At 40.0% G+C, this 19,937-nt stretch overlaps 2 protein-coding genes across 5 annotated transcripts in view; one reads left to right on the top strand and one right to left on the bottom strand.

The window, feature by feature from the left end:
* Positions 1-9,677, bottom strand: part of dgt1 (dim gamma-tubulin 1) — a 40,057-nt gene extending 30,380 nt beyond the window's left edge. For both annotated transcript variants that reach the window (XM_068364205.1, XM_068364207.1), the window contains exon 1: positions 9,219-9,677. The gene's annotated coding sequence lies outside the window, so the exon portion shown is untranslated. The remainder of the gene's footprint in view (positions 1-9,218) is intronic.
* Positions 9,678-10,098: 421 nt separating this feature from the next.
* LOC137632295 (cyclin-T-like) overlaps positions 10,099-19,937 on the top strand; it is a 42,802-nt gene continuing 32,963 nt past the window's right edge. For 2 of the 3 annotated variants that reach the window (XM_068364203.1, XM_068364202.1), the window contains exons 1-2: positions 10,099-10,283; positions 15,524-15,734. In XM_068364203.1, the coding sequence (XP_068220304.1) occupies positions 10,138-10,283; positions 15,524-15,734 (357 nt within the window). In that variant the 5' untranslated portion in view covers positions 10,099-10,137. Of the gene's footprint in view, positions 10,284-15,523; positions 15,735-19,937 lie in introns of those variants that run through there. The other variant, XM_068364204.1, reaches the window with a different exon arrangement.

Below are 19,937 nucleotides of genomic sequence, written 5' to 3'. Positions count from 1 at the left end.
CGAGGAGACGAAGCCACGATTGGACTGGGAGTTCTTCTCGATTGAGGAAAGGTTTTGCAAGGTTCCTCAGCCTTGCTATCCTTTCGTCTGATGGGAAGGCTTTGTGGAGATTGGTGTCTATGATCATGCCTAGATATACCAGTCTGTGAGAGGGCTGCAGAGAGGACTTCTCGAGGTTTACCACGATCCCCAGATCCTGGCAAACTTCGAGGAGCTTGTCTCGGTGGCGAAGAAGGGATGCCTCCAACTCTGCCAGGATCAGCCAGTCGTCCAGATAACGAAGGAGACGGATGCCGATCCTGTGAGCCCATGAAGAAATGATGGTGAAGACTGGTGAACACCTGAGGCGCTGTGGAGAGACTGAAACACAGCACCTTGAACTGGTAGATCTTGTTGTCTAGGCAAAATCTCAGGTACTTCCTTGAAGACGGATGGATTAGGATCTGGAAGTACGCGTCCTTCAGGTCCAGTGTGCACATGAAGTCTCGTGGTCTCACTGCAAGCCTGACCGTGTCTGCCGTCTCCATACTGAACGGAGTCTGCTTGACAAACCCGTTCACGGTCGAGAGGTCGACGACTGGTCTCCAGCCTCCAGACGCCTTTCTCACAAGAAAGAGTCGACCCCGAAGGGCCTGGAGAATGCGCAGTGGCAGTCTCAGGTGGCGCGTAAAGCGCGTCGGCAGTTTTGGATGTCGAAGGTCTGGGCGACAGTTCACATTGTCCCGAAGGACGACCATCCTCCGAAGGGGATCGCGAACGATCCCCGGAGAGGTCAAGGTTGGTAGTAGGCAGGACAGGAGAGCGGCGAGTCGTCTCCTCCGCAGAGGACTGAGGTAACGACGAGCCGAAGAGGCGCCTCCTAACCCCTTTAAAGGGGGAAGGAAGGCCTATACGGCGAAGGGGAGGACGAGCCTTCTGCCTTATACACCCACGAGGGGCCGTGGGATCAGCAGGCTGACCATCAATGGGCCTCCGAAGAGGCGTCTCTACCAGAGAACTCCCCCGAGAGGGAGTCTCAACAGAAGGAGGACCGTGGGACTAAGCTCCTCCCTCGAAGTATGTTCGGAGGGGGGGGGGAGAGAGCCTTCCGCTACCGCAGCCACAGGAACGGGTGTTTGGCCAGACCCACGGGATGTTTCCGACACAACAACGTCAACCACAGACAGAGGATCTATCTCCGCTGAAGTTGACGATTGTTCGGCGGCAGCACCCCGTTTGATCATGTCAAACAGGGCTTCCTTGGAGGGCGAACCCTGCAGCCCCAAGGAAGCCCAAAGCTGAAAAATATCATTATTAGAAACAACCACCTCCTCCGAGGGGGAAGGGGCAGCCGCCTCGCTATGGGAGGCAATGACCTCTCCCTCACCAAGGGATCGGTTAATGACATCAACAACATTACGGTCTACGGTCTACGCTACCACTCGCCGGCCTCTCGGAAGAGGCCGCCCGAGCGGGAGCTTCGGAGGAGGAATGAGCGGCGGAAGACGACGACTTGGGATTTTCTCTCTTCCGAGAAGCCTCGGAAGAAGAAAGATCCGAGCCTTCTTCTTACGTCGCCGGGCAAACCTCTCCCACTGGGAGGTAGACCACTCCCTACACTCAATGCACAAATTAGACCTATCACACCGTTGGCCCCTACACTGAGGGCATAAGGAGTGAGGATCCGTTTCCACGGCTGACATAAAGGTCCCACAAGGGCGGCCGGGAAGTCAAGGCCACGTACGCATAAGGAGTAATAGAGGCCAACTTCATACACACACTGAAAAGATAAAGGAAACAAAATTATGGCAGTCAACAGAGAGGAGAGCGCTGACAGGTCTGTCGTCTCTCCGAGCCAAAAGTAAAGTGAGCTAATCACCGCTAACTAGCGGTGGGGTAGGAAACTCTCGTTAAAACTTTAGGGCTCGTCATTTCAGCTAAGCCGAAGTAATTACCCCATGTAAATAGCGTGGTTTGTATTCAGTTACGGAACAAAAGGATTTTGGCTCATTTCGGCATTTGCCAAAATCGTATCCACTGTAAAGAATGAAAGGGACAAGTGAATTTTCATAAGAGTATGATTTCAGCAAAGCTGGAAACTCAGCTGTTAAAATTTAGAAAAAAAGTGTCAATAGTTACTGGTTAGTAGCATGGAAGCCCTGGTCCCTACTAGCTTACCGAGTAGCCACTTTGACCTCTACCTAAAAATTGTGGGGTGGATAAGGCGATAAGTTAAGGACTTAGGTTTGTATTATTATAAAAAAATATAATTTTGTTTCTTAAATTGGGAATGGCTCCTACGCCAATAAAAACCTTTGTCCTTTGATAGAAACACTTATCCTTAAGAGGGAGGAAGTTCCTAGGACCAAGCTGGTCCAGAATTAATTACTCCAGCTGGAGTTACAAGTGATAGCGCTGTTGTCTAGTTCAGTATCTGGCACGTTCTGAGGAGTTTCATGGGACTCCAAAGAGATCGTATGTCGACTTCTTTTCCCATTTGACTGGTACTTGTTGCCTCTCCCAAGCTACTAATTTGCCTCAAGTCAAGCACTGTCAACAATGTAGACTGTTCCTGGGCTTTTGGTTTTTCCTGAGAGGGGCCAGATTCTGTTGCCAAAGGGTCAGTTGTGCCTAATGATTATTCACTATCAGTTGTTCAGAAAATTGTTTTGGGTTCTTTCTGGGCCAAGAGCAGTTCCTGGATGGTAGTCAGGCAAAGTGAATGGGATTGGACTGACCTCTAAGGTTTCAGGGGAGCCCTTCATTTCCATTCTTTCCTCAGATGATATTGTTAAAGTCTGTACCTACATAGAGGTTATGTGGTCACATTGGGAACACCAGTCACAGTAGTTGTCTTTTGCCCATTGGGTTATCTCTTAAAATTCTGTGCTTATTCTATCTGTCCTTGAGGCAGAAGTTTTCCTTCTAGGTGGGGACTTAGCCTTTGACGATCTATCCTTCATGTGCTGGCTTCTAGATTCTTTATGATCTGCAGTCCGTGTGATCTCAGGAGTTTGATAGCGTAAGAAGATCGATGAGGATGAGTGTGTGTATTTAACAGGAATCAAACTCCCCATTTAGTTTACCTTGCTGATCTAAAGTGGTGGAATCCTCCCTTGAGAATCATTCACTGTAAGGTGATCCCATGGAAAGCTGAGTGCACTCAAAAAGCAGAAGACTGTGTGCTCACGACAGTGTGAGTGAATAGGAGAGCGCTCATGTACAAGGAATAAGACACCGATGGGTGAATGCTTGTTCTAAATAGGTAAGAGCATGAACTAAAGAGGCAATTGCACATTAATAGGAGGGAGCATGAATAGTGCTATGCTCTAAATAGGAATGCGCCTGAACCAGAGAATCCTCTCCAAGAGAATGAAAATACCTCCGGGGAGTGCAAGTGGGCAGTAGAGCAGTGCATTCGACCCCTAGATTGAACTCGAGATTTACATTGTGCATGCGGAACAAGAGAATTCTTATATGATTGCGTGCAAGGAGTGTGCGCTTCACAATAGGTGCATGCGGGTACAGGTGACTGCGCTTCCCTTAGTGAGCACACGTGCATCGAACCAGGTGCGTGTACAGAAGAGTGCCTAGCCAGAAAAGTGATAATACCAAAGAGCTTGCTTCTGAAAATGAACTCGAGCATATGTGTTGAAGAGCATCTCTGCAATCAGGTGATGGGTCAAGACCTGAATTAAGAAAGCTAACTGAAGCGAGTGTGCTTAACAGTGCACAGAAGAGATCGCAGGTTTTGAACTGGAGAATGTTCAAAAGTTCAAATGAATTCAGACAAGATTTTACATAATTATGACCATCCTTTGCATTTAGATCTTCCCAGACTGTAATATCATGTATGTAGTATTGTATAGGTATGCAGTTAATTCCCATGGTCTTGCCTTATTGCATGACTCAACACTACATAGTACAGGTACAGTATTCTAAATCTTGCAGTTGAATTAGTGGAACTTCAGAAGTTCAAACTTGCTGTAAAAAATTTCATGGTGAACCAGTTGGCATTAGTGTAATTCAATAGTTTATATCATGCCATCTATTCTAAAGTTGTTACTGATTTTAAAATATACTGTAAATCTTTTTATTCGTTACTTATATTCTTTCCACATTAGGCTACTTTCACTGTTGGAGCCCTGCAATTTGACAGTGTCCTATCAAACTGTTGGAAAGTCTGCTGTGCCAAGAGCAATGATTGCATTCCCAACAGGTTGATATACAAGATCATTTCATCTTTGGACCACACTCCTGAAGCAATCAAGGTCTTCAGGTGTGAGCTACCATTCTTACAATGTGTCTGTGAACAGCAGCATCTCTGGAGGTGGAGAGTTGAGAGGGACTACCCTGGTGAGGTTCTTGCTGTCCAGCCACCATAGTAGATCATCTGTTACTCCTTGTTCCACCAGAACTAGAAGTTGTGAGAGTCGGTGGCTGCTGACTAGAGTCACTATAGACACCATTGAAGCAATCTCTGGTGGAGGTGCCCATGTGGAATGAGCTACTCCAGCAAAAATATGTCCTAAAAGACATTACTACCCGGTACTAGCCAGCATGAAGTTGTTGAACAATCAGGAATGGTTGCACTACCCTCCCGAGTCTGTTCAAGTGATTATCTGATGGAAAGACTGTTTCAGCTACAATGTCTATCAACATCCCCAAGTACGTCATCCGTCTTGTGTGTGAGATACCTGACTTCTGCTGAATGGCTACCGTCTCCTCAATGACAACAGAATCAACCAATTGTTGAAATATTGCATTTAGCAAATCACAGGTCTGAACTGGTATAAAACTTCCTCGGGGATGAAGCGGAGCTATTTTCTGTGTGACTGGTGGATTGGTATTTGGAAATACTAAACAGATCCTTGATATCTATGGAAAGCAAGAAATAATGGCTGTACATACCGTGCTTGCCATCTCTATCTTGAACAGTTAGTTGAACAAACTCGTTCAGAGGAGAGAGAGTTTGATGACTGGTCGACTTCTCCACCAGTCGTCTGTACAAACCATGAGACCCGTCTACGATGACTCCATCATCGCCTTCACCGTCTTAGCAAGGACTAGAGTTCTTGGGGACTTCGGAGGGTACATCAAGAATGTCATCAGAAAGCAACTGAGGGAAGAACAAGAGCTGGTGAAAAGTAGACGGTATCTGCCTCGGAGGACTTCAACCACTGCACTATTGCCCACTTGGCTAACAGGCATTCCCCAACTCAGAATACATTATCTGGAGGAGGGGATTGCCAATCTAAACTTATCTTTCCTTCTCTTCTAGCTCTATCCCCCTTCCTGGCTTGGCACAGTTAGGAATGAAAGGGAAGTGTGGCACATACACAATGATCCTGGTGCCGCATATTTCGATCTAAGCTTTGCCGTATGCCACTTCTCTAGCTCTGGCTTATTGGGTTGAGAAAAAAAATAGCTCTAAGAGCAGATGATCTAGGAGGGCCACTGCTGTGTTTTGTCTGGCCTACCTGTAGAATCTCACTGTGACTGCATCTCTCCTTTTGAAAACCCAGCTTTCTCCCTGGTTTGCAGACAGATGTGTGAGTTACATCACTGCCTTTGCACCCACGAGAACGAGGTCTGTTCACTTCTTCATCTCTGGATCGAACATTCTGAGATGAAGCAAAATACATACACTATTGCTCCTGACCAGTGGTCTGGCCCATAGCTACATCATCCACGGCAGTAGACTTCAAAAAACCAGGTACTACCCTAGAGTTAAAGTCTATCCTGCCTACTGCCCGTGCTGCTGTTGCTGGATCTATTGGAAGAGGCAAAAGTGCTGCTTCCTCCAGTACATAAAATTTCTGCTGTCGAGAGCAGGCTGGAGGCAAGATCTTGCTTGGAGTGGCTAGTAGTAGTAATAATAATAATAATGAAAGAAATTAAAATCGTTAGAATTAAGCCCCTGCTACCAAACACCACTCCAATACCACAACCCATGGATCAGCAGATGACCTTGAATTTTAAGAAACTGTACACAAAAGCAATGGTCTATCACTACTCTGAGGTCATCAAAAGGATCAACCTTGCCCTTTGAGAGTTTGGAAAGAACATTTCCACTTTTGTCAGCCGCCTTAAAATAATTGACAAAGGCTGGGAAGAAGACACAAACAGAACCCTCAATTTGGCATGGAGGAAATTGTGGTCTGATGTATTCCTGAAAACAATTTAGGATTCCAACTAACACAGGAGGCAGTTTACAATGAAATTGTGTCCTTGGGGAAGACAATGTAGTTGGCGGTGGACAAGGACGACATCAGCAATCTTCTGGATGAGCACAGTGAGCAGCTGACGACTGAGGCACTGGTGGAGCTAGCCAAGATGAAGTCACAAGAGGAGATTTCACCTGAGAAAGATGAGGGGCCAAGTGACAATCCTCTCGCTTAGAATAAAAGAAAGGGAGATGCTGAAAATATGAGAAACCGGAACTAAGCAAAAATATTTAGAGCCACATTAACCAGATAAGGCTTCAGTAAGGCGAGGAGAGAATCTATTTCTCACCACTAGCAGTGACCCTCTCCTTTTCTCTCAGTTCCCTACTGCCAGACACAACTCTCCACTAAGGTGAAAGGCGAGTCAAAGCAAATATTTCTATTATTGTGAACTGCTATAATTTGTATTAATTTCTGATCTTATGGGTAATAATTCGTCCACTAAATTACATTACAACCCCTCAAGTACGAGTGTATACTGTATGTACATTTATGGACATGCGAAATGCAGTGTCTTCTTTATCTGTTATGGAATTTTATTTTATTATTTTACAACCTCATTCCCAGAAGCATTACTCTCTCAAACTAAGGTAATGCTATAGTTTATATGACTTGGAAGATTTCCATAATTTGGTCACACCAGAAACAAAACTCCCACAATACTGAGAGATAACGTATATCACATAAGAAAAGGCAAAAGGAATTGAATACGAATTGGATACATTAAAGAGAGATATACTAAAATAGAAGTAATGAACTCTTGAAAAAAAACTAAAATAAGCTACCTTTTAGTGATAATAATACAGTAGAGATGAGCAAATATAGCAAGTAATTGACAACTGTGAAGTGCACTTTCATAGGTTGAGGAAACTATAATGTTTACTGGTATGGTACTAAGTTTCTTTGGAAATGCTTGTGTTCAGCATAGAAAACTCATTGAAAAATATACACAAGTGTTAGTGAGGTTTAAGATATTGAGGTTAAAGCAGACATGAAATGATGAGAGCAGATATGGAATCCTGTTTATCTTAAGAAGACTTTCGACACAATTGTGAACAAAATACATTCACTAAACAATTTGCCATCCATTGCAGACAACACTAAATGTTACATATCATATATATCTCATGTTGGCAGTGATCAGCATTTAGCCTAAATTATTATTATTGGTAAGCTACAACCCTAGCTAGAAAAGCAGGATGCTACAAGCCCAAGGGTTCCATTAGGAAAAATAGCCCGGTGAGGAAAGGAAATTTAAAAAAAAAATAAAAAACTGGAAAAGAAATGAAAAATTAAAAAAAAATAAAGAATTAAGCTACAAATACAAGCCTTGGTAAGATCCACATGGATATAGATACCAGTGGTAACTAGATCTAGAGGTTCACAGTTTAGCTTTTAGAGCTTGAATCAAGAACCTTGCTGGTTTATTTCTGGTATGAAATATGTATAGGGTTCTCTTTGGAATTTTAACTAACAGCCTTGCTTTATCCATCATAAGGCTCAGCACTAGACAGTGATCAACAGATTTTATTCCAGCTATAACCAGATTGTTATGATCCTAACCAGGCAGTTGAATCAGTGTTACTTTAAGAGTTCAAACTCGCGGTGAATGTTTTGAACAGGTTGACATGATTCTCTCTTCATTGATAACTGGCTATATGACATCTATTTTAACAGTTACTGATCATAAGATATCATATACTAATTTTAACATTACTTCTCATATATAGATTATTTCCTTACTTCCTTTCTTCATTGCCTAATTTCCCTTGGGTTCATACCATCCTGGTTTTCCAACTAGGGTTGTTGCTAAGTTAGTAATAATAATATATCAATTATATATCAACATAGTGGACAACTTTGAGCCTATCAATCATAATTCACACACAATACTGTGACAAGACTAATAAAGGGTGAAACAACTCAGGAAAGGATTATTATGCTTTTAAACGAATTGCATCAATAGGTTTGCTGCACTGCACGCAATAATGCCAACCAATTGTACCCACAACAATATCTTGGTGCTGTTTAAAAATTTCACTAAAGATGCATTTCGAATATGGGTAATAAAGCCCATATAAGGTCATACTACATTCAGTTCACCCACCAAATATTTTCCAAATACTTATTAACGGTATATGTGCCTTCAAGAAAAACCTGAAGACTTATCTTTTTAGAAAGTGTTATAATAGTGACCTGAAAACTATTAAGCCTGAATACAAATGCTAGCGAAATAACTGATAACGATACAGAGCAAAATATTAACTGGAAAGAAATTATTTTTTCATACACCAAGGCCCGCCTGAACAGACCTTTAGTGTTTGATGGAGGGCGAGAAATAAACCTCTAAAAGTAAAAGTAAGTGCCCATTTATCCATGATAAATGATAATCCCATCTTTTAGACTTGTGTATGGATCCACCCTGTGAGCTAGAACGGCCTAATAAACAATTCTGTCATACGTTAACCTCAAGGTCACTTCGTATTCAGTACACCCTACAACGCATTTAGGTTTGTTAGTGTTCTAGACGACAGACTGCGCGATTAAATGTCGCGCCGAGATAAAAATAAATAGCATATAACTTAATCTGGATAGATTTAATACATTAACAATTGAGTAACCTTCAGGTAAAATTAAATTGAAATTACTGTAATTATAGTAATGAATTATAGTAATGAAGACTCCTTAATCCTAGTTTTAAATGTCGCGCCGAGATAAAAATAAATAACATAACTTAATCTGGATAGATTTAATACATTAACAATTGAGTAACCTTCATGTAAAATTAAATTGAAATTACTGTAATTATAGTAATGAAGACTCCTTAATCCTAGTTTTAAATGTCGCGCCGAGATAAAAATAAATAGCATATAACTTAATCTGGATAGATTTAATACATTAACTTACAATTGAGTAACCTTCAGGTAAAATTAAATTGAAATTACTGTAATTAAAGTAATAAAGACTCCTTAATCCTAGTATAAAATAAAAATGTCGTATTGGTATACTGACCTGTATCGTATATAAAAATGTCTACGCAGTTTAAATCTCAGTTCTTGAAAAATTAACACAAATCACAAGAGCGCACAATAAATTTCCAGTTTAAATAAAAAAAAACACCATAACCATTTGAAATAAAATAACTTTTCCTTTTCAATTTCGAAAATAAAACAAAAAAACAAAAGACAGTCGAGAGGGTTCGAGTTAAGCTTCGATACGAACAGATTCATCTGCTTTCGTTTGAACCCACAGAGGCTGCATCGATTTATAGCAGCTGCAAAAAAAGAATGACCGATATATACCAGAATGTCTAAATTTTATTCCTCTCGTTCCATATTTTCAAATAAGTGGTGATCTGAATGTTATCACTTTCATTTAAAGAATATTTAAGCAGAAATCTCGAATATTTAGCCGGACACACATCACTGACGAGGACACGGTCACAGTTAGACACAATCTGTCGTCACTTTTTCCAAGAACCCAGACCTTCACATTTCCCTCGAGAAAACAAAATCTTTTAAAATATAAGTAACATTTGATTTATTTGCTTTAAATTTACATGTTATGATTTTAAGTTTTATAAAATGATGACAATTATTTAGATATCTTTTAATAATAGACAGTTATTGGATTTTTCTTTGATAAGAATTAATTCATAAGAATATCATGGGAATTTCTGTTAGTATGTCAGTGCTAGAGAAAGTCTTGAACAATTATTATGCAGTGAAACTAACATGTTTACTGTGGGAAGTTTTCAGTGTTTGCCTAAGGCGTTTAATTTTAAAACGAACAAAATGTATATAATTATAACCTCTCTACGCAAAATTTGAAAAATACTAAGTTATTTGCAATTACTCCATATTTTACAACAAAAATATTTGGAACCTTTGAGTTTCCGGTGTGACGTCACCACAGTCCGGTGTGTAACTCCATGGCGGCTGATGAAAGATGGTATTTTACAAGGGAGGAATTAAACAATTCACCCAGCCGAAGATGCGGAATAGACGCAGAGAAGGAATTAAGTTATCGCCAACAAGCTGCACATTACATACAAGACATGGGCCAGCGGTTACAAGTGTATCCTTTTATATTTCGTCGGAGAAAAGTGTTGTGGTTATGGCCTTGGTTAGCGTACTGCTATCATGTTAAGTGTAATTCTGCAAAGGTTTGGTCTAATTCAAGTGTTCCTTGTGTATTACTTTGGTCTCTGGTTCATGTGGCTTGCATACGCTTTAGTGTGGAGTGTTAAAGTACACTTGTTTAAGTGAAAACTGCCTTGTTATTGTTATGGTTAGGAGATTTGTCATGGCCGTGTCAGCCATGTTGTCTCACATGACTTAGATAAACGTGTTTTATGTGTTAGTGTTCTTGGTCCTTTATTTTCATCACATAAGTCATAGTTTATGTTGAAACTCTACATAACGAGTCTGTTGCGACTATAGCACATTGAATTTTAGCAGTACTGTTTACCGCATCTGAGTTATTTACGTCTTAAATGGGAGGCCATCCTTAGTGGTAGATTTTGGTAGGTCACCAAATACCCTTGCTCTAGATACCAGTCTCACCCGAGAAACCTCATTAAATGGTTCCTTAATGTTATAAAATCTTGTCCGTATCAACACACATTAAATGTGGGTCTTTATGTTGGCTTGGTGTAATTAGTTTTCTAGAGCAGGAGTCTTAAGGATTGGCTTGTGAACCCTAGCCAGAGGTAGTGGTTCAAAACCCTTTTGTGTATACGTTCGCTACTGAATAATTTCCTCTCATTGCAACCCGTTTACTCTATGCTGGTTTTTTGTTGTAATTTTTGGGGTTAACATGTTTAGAGATAATCTCGTGGTAGTTCAGGTGACCCATGAGGTAGTTGAGATGCCTGTGGGTGTTGTTGGCGTGCATGTATATTACCGAAGTATTCAAAGTCGAACATACTTAATGGTGAGCCTCCTACCTAATTCTGTAGGCTATTGAACCCTGTTGCAGTAAGCATGGTTTAGGTTTTAGTCTGTAAGTGTACATATACAGTGGTGACCTACATTAGTCTCAATGGAGTGTAGCCTATTTTTTGGGGTTATAGACTATTCATTAGGGTATGCTGCTAGATCTTGGGCATTTTCTTGTTGTTTATGATAGGTTTTTTATATTTTTCTCATCTTACTCTAGGTTGTGGAATGCTTAATCAATCAGTAGGAAAGGCATAAGTTTGGTACTGTATACAGTATAGTGACTGGCCAGGTTAGCCTAAAGATAACGCTTATGGTCACCATACGCGTGCTGAGAATGATAAATCTGGGACAAGTGTTTTTGTTTTATTTCTCTATTTCGGTTATGTTTAAGTGTTTGACTTTCTTATTCCTTCTATATGCAGTTTTCAGTGCATGATAACTATGAAGCCTTTATAACATTTATTGACACATCAGAAACCTTAAAATCAGAATTATTTACAAATGAGAGTTCAAATATGGGAGCCTTTGTATATCAGCGGCCGGTTCCTCCCTTGCGGATTAATAATGGACATTATTTAACCCAAACTTTCCCCCTAGCCTACAAGCCATGCCTACCTACTTACCTAAGGGGGGGGGGGGACTAGCAACCCCCCTTACACTGTTGATTCTAAGTTAGCCATAATTATGCATACAGGTGGCCGCTATAATACATACACCCCCATATATGAGGAATGTTAAAATCACACTGCATTCAACAATGAAATGCATGTCTATATACTTTAATTCAGATTGCCTATGGATTATTAATAAATTTAGGAAGTTAATTGATGCTACTAGAACTGTTTACATGAATGCAACCATTTTAAGATTTTAGTTTTGTCAATATGTTCATCGTACTAAAAAGTAGGCAGCACTGCATTTTATTTTTTGTTAGTATGAGTTTAAGTCTTTTACACCTTTGCTAACTGGAAATGTTTTAGCTTGGACTGTTTGTATATTTTTCTTAAAATTTATTGAAGAAGCATGATAACGAATAACAGACACATCACAATTGGTTTAAATTTTAAGGGTGAACTACAGACCCAGTTATGTTTTAAGCTTTTATTTTAAATCTTCCAAGAATAGATTCATCATCCTTTGGACAACTTGTCCAGTGAATGCACCCAATTATCCAGTTACCTGAGCCCTATTTGTTTAATGTAATATAATACTCATTACAGTTTACCTTTCATTAACTTTTCAGAGCCAACGGTCAGTGGTAGGATAATGTTTCCTTATTTTTAGTACATTACTTTCTGGGTAACTGTCGTGCATCAATTGTACTGTACTCATTAGAAGTCCCATTGATAGGTCTTGAAAGGGTGGTGAGTTGGTAAGGAAACTTGTTTTTCATTAACTGGATTATCTTTCAATTTCAAAGGCTGTTTAGTGAATACAAAAAAATGTGTAGAACAGCTGATTTTGTATGGTATTCAACAAGAGCTGCAAATTTGTTGTTACATATTCATAGAAGTGTTGAAACATTAAAACCGCTATCATACATAACATAAACACTCGTTCACACAATATAGAAATACTGTGGCAGTGCTTAGAATTGTGTTTTACATACATCATACACAGTTGCCTTGAAACTAATCTGAAATGTTTATAAGGTAGTTTACTTTCTTGAATTTGTAATTTACCAACTCTCCAACCTCTTCAGGCTTAACATGCCTGTGGCAATAAGTTGATCATTCATAAATTGCAGTGAGTTGGTATAGGTAGTGATTTGTCTTGTTAGATAAAGGTGCCAAGGCTTTTAACTGCAATAGATATATAATCAAGATTGTTTCGTGTAGCTCTTCTGTTGGTAAAAATTAACACAGCACTGCCTGCATACTGTACTATACTGTACATGTACAATATTCATATCAGCTTGACACTTCTTGTCGAATCACTTTCGTATACTGTATAACTCATATTGCAAATAAATGTTCTCCCATATTAGGGTCTATACATCATTTGCTATTCTGGATGAAACCTAAAATAAAAAATAAAAACTTCACCATCGACAAGAACACAGGAATACGACCTAGCACAACTTAGGCTGTCATGCCCAATTTTAACCTTATCGTTTCAACTTATAAATTGAGTGTTGTCCAAGTGTCTTTATTGTAGTAGATGAAGTGATTATTGAAAAGGTCTAATCTCCATGGCTCAAAATTTGTAATTTCTGGAAGGTGTCTTTCTAGTCTGAAACAGTAGGAACAACGGTGCCATGTCTTGTGTTTATGAAATTTAAGAAGACGAAAGTTCATGTGGCACCTCCAAGAGTAGTGTTCTCTCCAAACCATTAACTACCATGGCTCACAATTTATGACTGCACAACATTAAGTAGCTGCTTTCTGTAAATAAATGAATTTACCATATAATAGGAATGCTTTCAAACAGGGCACAAACACTGTGGAAAAAGAGAAAGATTATAAAAACACTGCAATAAAGTTAAGTGACTAGCCAATAAAATAAAATTCTGATAATTAAGAAGGCGGCTGATTGATCATTTAGTCTATGTTTGCAATAGCAGTTCAGTTTAATGATAGTTAAGTGTAGATAAGAAAGTGACTTTTTAGCAAGTGTTGGGGGGGTAATAAATACCAGTTTTTATTGTACTTTATATCTGGGTAATGTTAGTGTTGATATACAATACTGTATGCTCTTTATGATAAGAACTAATCATATATTTTTATTTCCCTCAATTTTCTCATATCTTGTGGCATAATAATATTTGCTATTTCTGCTAAAGCGTGTGAAACTAATGATTTAGATAAAGGTTGTATTGAATTAAATAGTTATAAGGAACAGACACGCTACTGTACTGTCAGAATAGGTCTTGTTCTTGTTGTTGGGCGGAGGGATTTGCCTTTCCATCGGCACCTCCTTGGGTTTCTTCTTTATTCTAATTCTTTTATTTTCTTCTCTTTTTTTTCCACATTTGATAGATATATTCTTTTCTTTTCTCTATTCCTTCTTTCTTGAACAGCACGTTTCCTATTATCTTCTTCTTTTCTTCTTCATACGGCTGTTGCAATTCCACTATTTTTCTTCTTTCGTCGCTGAGGTCTGGACACTCAAGAATAAAGTGGGCGAGGTCTACATTAACTGCCCCACATAGTTTGCATTCTACCCTACCTCCCGCTTGTTTGTGCCATTACCTAGTCTAATGTCACTAGTCAGGTAGTGTGCAGAGTCGTAGGGTTTTTATTTTTGGCGAGGAGATTTATAAGTGAATATTAAATTCCTCTTAAGTGGGATATATGTAGGGACAGAATTCTATCTATGTAGGATAAATAGTTTAAATGTAGAGGTAGAGAAACAGTTTTCTTAATTCTTTTTTGCAAAGAAAGATATAATAACTACCAGGGTGGGTTGTGTTGGCTAGTTTTGCCCCTATAGGAAGCATGTCCTTCCAGACAAGTGAGAGGAAAATGGTCTTATGTGCTTCAGAAGTCATTAAGGCCAGTTGGGTCACTTTGAGAGCTTGAGAAAGGATCTTAATCAAAATTTTGATTCTCTTAACATAGTTTGGGGCATATTTACAGATATCAATGCAGGTACTGTTGAAATGAATTAGAAAATACAAAGAAAGGGGGAATTGCAGGTATTTTTTTATTATAGACAATTATGGGCAGGTAACAGTTCGTTTTATTGGTAGTTTTTGTGGTTAAGGGACAGTTGTAAAAAGGTTTTTAGGATTTATAAAGTAAGTCGGTAAGGATCAGTTTGGAATTGTAGGAATATATATGTTATTTTTTTTCAATGGGGGTTTAATGCTATATAGTACTGTACTGCAGTTTGTCAATGTTTATAACTTTTCAAGTAGATTCCTCAAAGTATTCATATGTACTGCACTGTAATTGAACATATTTATTATGGACTTTTTCAAAATAGTATAGTAGTTGGTGACAGATTAAGTCATTTAGTAACTTCTTAGTAAATGTAAAGTAACCATTTGGTGGAAAGTGGGTGCATCCTTTAACACTTTGTGCTTAACTATTTTCCGTGGTGATATTAGGTAAGAGGGGGCTAAAAGCAGAACATGAATACTCCTGTGTCTATTGCTAAGACAGTAATGCATCGTACAAGTGTTAAGAGTACTTAGTGTAGAGAATTTGATATACTGGACAATTTTTCCTCCCTTGTTTACCGACTTGTAAAAGATGTAGCAGGATAAGGAACTTGCTTTAAAAGGCATTTGGTATCAGTCATGATTTTTAACTTTTGTATGTAGCATTGCATTATGTTAGCACATTATTTGGTATTAGTTATGATGGTTAATTTTGATGACATTTAATAAACATTTACTGCCTACAAAATTTCCTTAACTCTACTATTCAGTAACCAACTGGCCATCAACACTGCTATTGTCTACATGCATAGGTTTTATATGTATCATTCTTTCACCCGTTTTCATCGTAATGCTATAGCACCAGCTGTGCTGTTCCTCGCTGCCAAAGTAGAGGAGCAGCCCAGAAAATTGGAACATGTGATCAAAGTAGCTTTTCATTGCTTGAACCGTGATCAGCCAACTCTGGACCCCCAATCTGAGGTATGTATTGGCTTCCAAGCCCCTCTCTTTTTTTTTTTCCCAGCATCTTTAAACTCTTTCGTTCATGCACGAATACAAATCCTCATCATTTAAAATCAAACCATTGTTCTCTGGTCTTGGGTAGTGCCATAGCCTCTGTACCGTGATCATCCACTTTCTTGGGATGGTATTCTCTTGCTTGAGGGTACACTTGGCTACATATTCTATCTTATCTTCCTTTTGTTTTCTGTTTTTTTTTTTCCTCTATATATATATATATATATATATATATATATATATATATATATATATATATATATATATATATATATATATACATACAATAAATATTTTTTTCTGTACATGAAAGATATATTTTAATGTTGGTACTGTTGCTAAGATATTTTATTTTAATTGTTCATTTCTTCTCGTAGTTTATTCATTTCCTCTATTCCTTTCTTCATTAGGTTATTTTTTCCCCTGTTGGAGCCCTTGGGCTTATAGCATCCTACTTTTCCATTTAGGGTTGTAGTTTAGATAGTAATAATGATGATAGTAGCATGATTTCAGCAAAGCTAGAAACTCAGCTTTTAGAATTTATTTTGATAGTTACTGATAGGTAATTTGAGAAGCCACTTTTGACTTCAGCCGACGAGTAGAACAGATTTACTTTTGGTGTTCCTAACTTGCTACTTTCAATTTTCTTCTCCAGATTTGAGTTCTATTTGCTTGGAAAAACCACTCTCAGGCATGCTGTCTTGCCCAAGAGCAGGTGGTGCATAATTTTCTTGAGCAAGATTTTAGTGCATTTCTTTCTCTGTCTCTCTCTTTTTCTACAGGGGTCATGACTGCACTCAGTCACCCCCATTTAATGTAGGGAGTGGTTGTCCTTCAAGAGATATTCTTTGCCTTCAGGTACGTTATTCCTCTAAGTCTAAGTTTTTAGAAAATATTAATTTATTCTCGCCATTTATTTTCTTATTTCCTTTCCTCACTGGGCTATTTTTCCCTGTTGGAGCCCTTGGGCTTATAGCATCTTACTTCTCCAACTAGGGTTGTAGCTTGGCTAGTAATAATAATAAAGAATCTGTTGGCCCTATGTTCAAACCCCCCCCCCCATAATCTGGCTTCTGATCCTGTAAAGTTGCCCTCCCAATGAAGGATGGTGACATTGGTCTAATCTGAGGGTAAAAACCAAGTGAGCCAGCTTTATCTGCTTCCCCTAGAGAAGTAGACATGCTTTATCCTCAGGGTATGACTAAAATACTCATTAAGACACATGTCCTAAACACGCTGGGGCCATCCTGAGGTCTGGGAGGTATGCTGTCAAAGGAAAGACTTTGCAAGCCCTTGGACCTCCAAGACAAAGTCTCTACTGACCTGTCATCCTTTGCAGCACCATCAGAGGAAGCCCTTGGCATTTCCCACTTCATCCTGCCCGGTTCCCCAGAAGATGCAGTTGATCTTCAATCTTCATTCTTAGGGTAAGGTAAGGAAGCACCTGCGGCCTTCTTCCGCTTCCAACTCATTCTGCTCAACAAATTCCCGCCCTTCTACATAGCCTGCTGACTTCTGAAAAGTATAACAAGGATGTCATTTGCTCTTCCGGGGATCCACCATCTCCAGCTGTCAGGATATATCCTCTCAAGTTCTCAGAAGACAAATTTTCTCTCCTCGGAAGAAGAGAGAAACACAACGGGGGAGAGGGAGGGAGAGCGTGTGCGTAATCATAGTTAACCCCTGTTCGCTCACACACTCCTGCCCTGCTAGAGTGCACTTTACACTGAGCGCCCACTTTTCAGAACTGGAAAATCCTCCTGTTGAAGTGCCCAATCACCTGCTCTTGTGCACTCTGCTGTTCGTAGGTGCCCTTCCCCATGGGAACATTTTCTCAGTTAACTCTCCAGTTAGGGAATATTCAGGTACACTCATCTGCCCTTACGTGCACGCTTCCTGGATAACGAGTTCAGTACAGTTTTCTTATTTTGCACCCGCATATCTCTGGAGTTATGTTCACCAAGTAGACTGTGCTTGCTTATCAATTCGTGCTCTCCTATTCAGTCACACCCATCCAGATATGCTTTGGCATATGACCAGTCATATGTTCATGGAATCTCTTCCTCAATTTTGGGGTCCTCAGATGAAGAGTCACCTCACTTAAGATGTCATTCGAAGACAAAGGCTGTCCTCCTAAGGTGCTCCCTCATTCTTGTGCAAGGTCCCGCCTTCGTTTTACCTCTAGAGAAGGAGGATTCTAAAGGTTGGAAAGAACTTCGAGAAGTATCTCCATGCGCTTTTCAGGGTAAGGAAACCAGTCTTAAGAGAGACCCTTAGAATACCTCAAGACAAGCTCATCTAGAGCTCAGTCTCCTAGACATTCATCGAGTGATAGATTGGGAGAAGTGATCATCAAGGGTCAGGCAGTCCAAGGACTTTTTTAAGTCTGTAGGTCGTCTCGATGTGTACATGGTAGCTCTAAAGAGGTACCAGCTTTGCTGCGTGACCCAAGGCGAGCTCGGAAACAATGAGACCTTGAGGTTTGCAGGAGATGATCACATTGAAGTTGTCTCCGGATTATCATCCTAGATCGTTAGTGGGACGAGAAAAGAAATCGCCAAGCTTTCGCCACTGTTCACCAGATTGGGATGACTCCTCTCTTCTCAGGGACAAATAGTCATTGGACACTTTGGCTCCTTGGTCAGATCCCACCCCTCAGCAGAGGCAGAATTGAGAAACTTCGGCACACCACGGGGCTCAAGACCTCATTTTGAACTAACCTTGTCAGAGCTAATTGGAGGCAATGGACAACATGCAAGTCTCCAGCCATAGGTACTATGGTAAATTTTTTTTAGCGACTCGCAGCGGTGCCCTTTTAGTTCGAAAAAGTTTCCTGATCACTGATTGGTTGGACAAGATAATTCTAACCAATGAGCGATCAGGAAACTTTTCTGAGCTAAAAGGGCACCGCTGCGAGTTGGTGCAAATCTGCCTCATTAAAAGAAATTGAGTATAGCTTTGTTTGAGCCACCCAACAAAGATCTTATCCCCAGTGCTCTCTAGGTAGTCCAGTTCTACATCCCTGAGGAATCCATTCCTCTGGTATCCTAACTCACCAGTCAAATTAGTCAGCAGTAGGCAGTGGATGAAGACCAGCCAGGCTCTTTTCCACCGAAATATCGCTTAAAAAGGTCTGGGACAGCGGGATCATAAGCGAAGAATGATGCGATTACTCTTTTGAAGTCAGCTCTTGAGAAGACCCTTACAGCTTTGAGATCAAGGTCTACTACTCGGACAATGTCCTCATCAAGAAGATCTGCAAAATCTGCCCAACCCAGAAGTAGAGATGGAACTTACAAGGCAGTTCCCTCATGCAACTCCCATTATAAATTGTTGTTATTATTATTACTTGCTAAGCTACAGCCCTAGTTGGAAAAACAGGATGCTATAAGCCCAGAGGCCCCAATAGGGAAAATAGCTTAGTGAGGAAAGGAAATAAGGAAAAATAGAATATTTTAAGAAAGGTAACATTACAATAAATATTTCTTATATAAACTATAAAAACTGTAACAAAACAAGAAGAGAAATTAGATAGAATAGTATGCCTGATTAGACCCTCAAGCAAGAGAACTGTAACCCAAGACCATGGCACAGAGGCTGTGACACTACCCAGGACTAGAAAACGATGGTTTTATTTTGGAGTGTCCTTCTAGAAGAGCTGCCTTCCATAGCTAGAGAGTGTCTTCTACCCTTACCAAGAGGAAAGAAGCCACTGGACAATTAATGTGCAGTAGTTAACCCCTTGGGTGACGAAGAGTTTTTTAATCTCAGTGTTGTCAGATGTATGAGGCCTGAGGAGAATCTGTAAAAAATAGACCATACTATTCGTAGTATGTGTAGGCAGAGGGAAAGTGAACTGTAGTAGGTTGGCCTGGGCACCAACTGCCCGTTGAGATACTACCGCTAGAGAGTTATGTATGAGGTCCTTTGACTGGCCAGACAGTACTATATAGGACCCTGCTCTCTGGTTACGGTTCTTTCCCTTTGCCTACACAGACACCGAATAGTCTGGCCTATTCTTTACAGATTCTTCTCTGTCCTCATACACCTGACAACACTGAGATTGCCAAACAATTCTTCTTCACACAAGGGGTTAACTACTGCACTGTAATTGTTCAGTGGCCACTTTCCTCTTGGTAAGGGTAGAAGAGACTCTTCAGCTGTGGT

This window comes from Palaemon carinicauda, chromosome 41, assembly GCF_036898095.1.
Source record: "Palaemon carinicauda isolate YSFRI2023 chromosome 41, ASM3689809v2, whole genome shotgun sequence".
Lineage (NCBI taxonomy): Eukaryota > Metazoa > Arthropoda > Malacostraca > Decapoda > Palaemonidae > Palaemon > Palaemon carinicauda.
The sequence above is the reverse complement of the archived record's forward strand: the minus strand, read 5'-3'. Positions and strand labels throughout refer to the sequence as shown.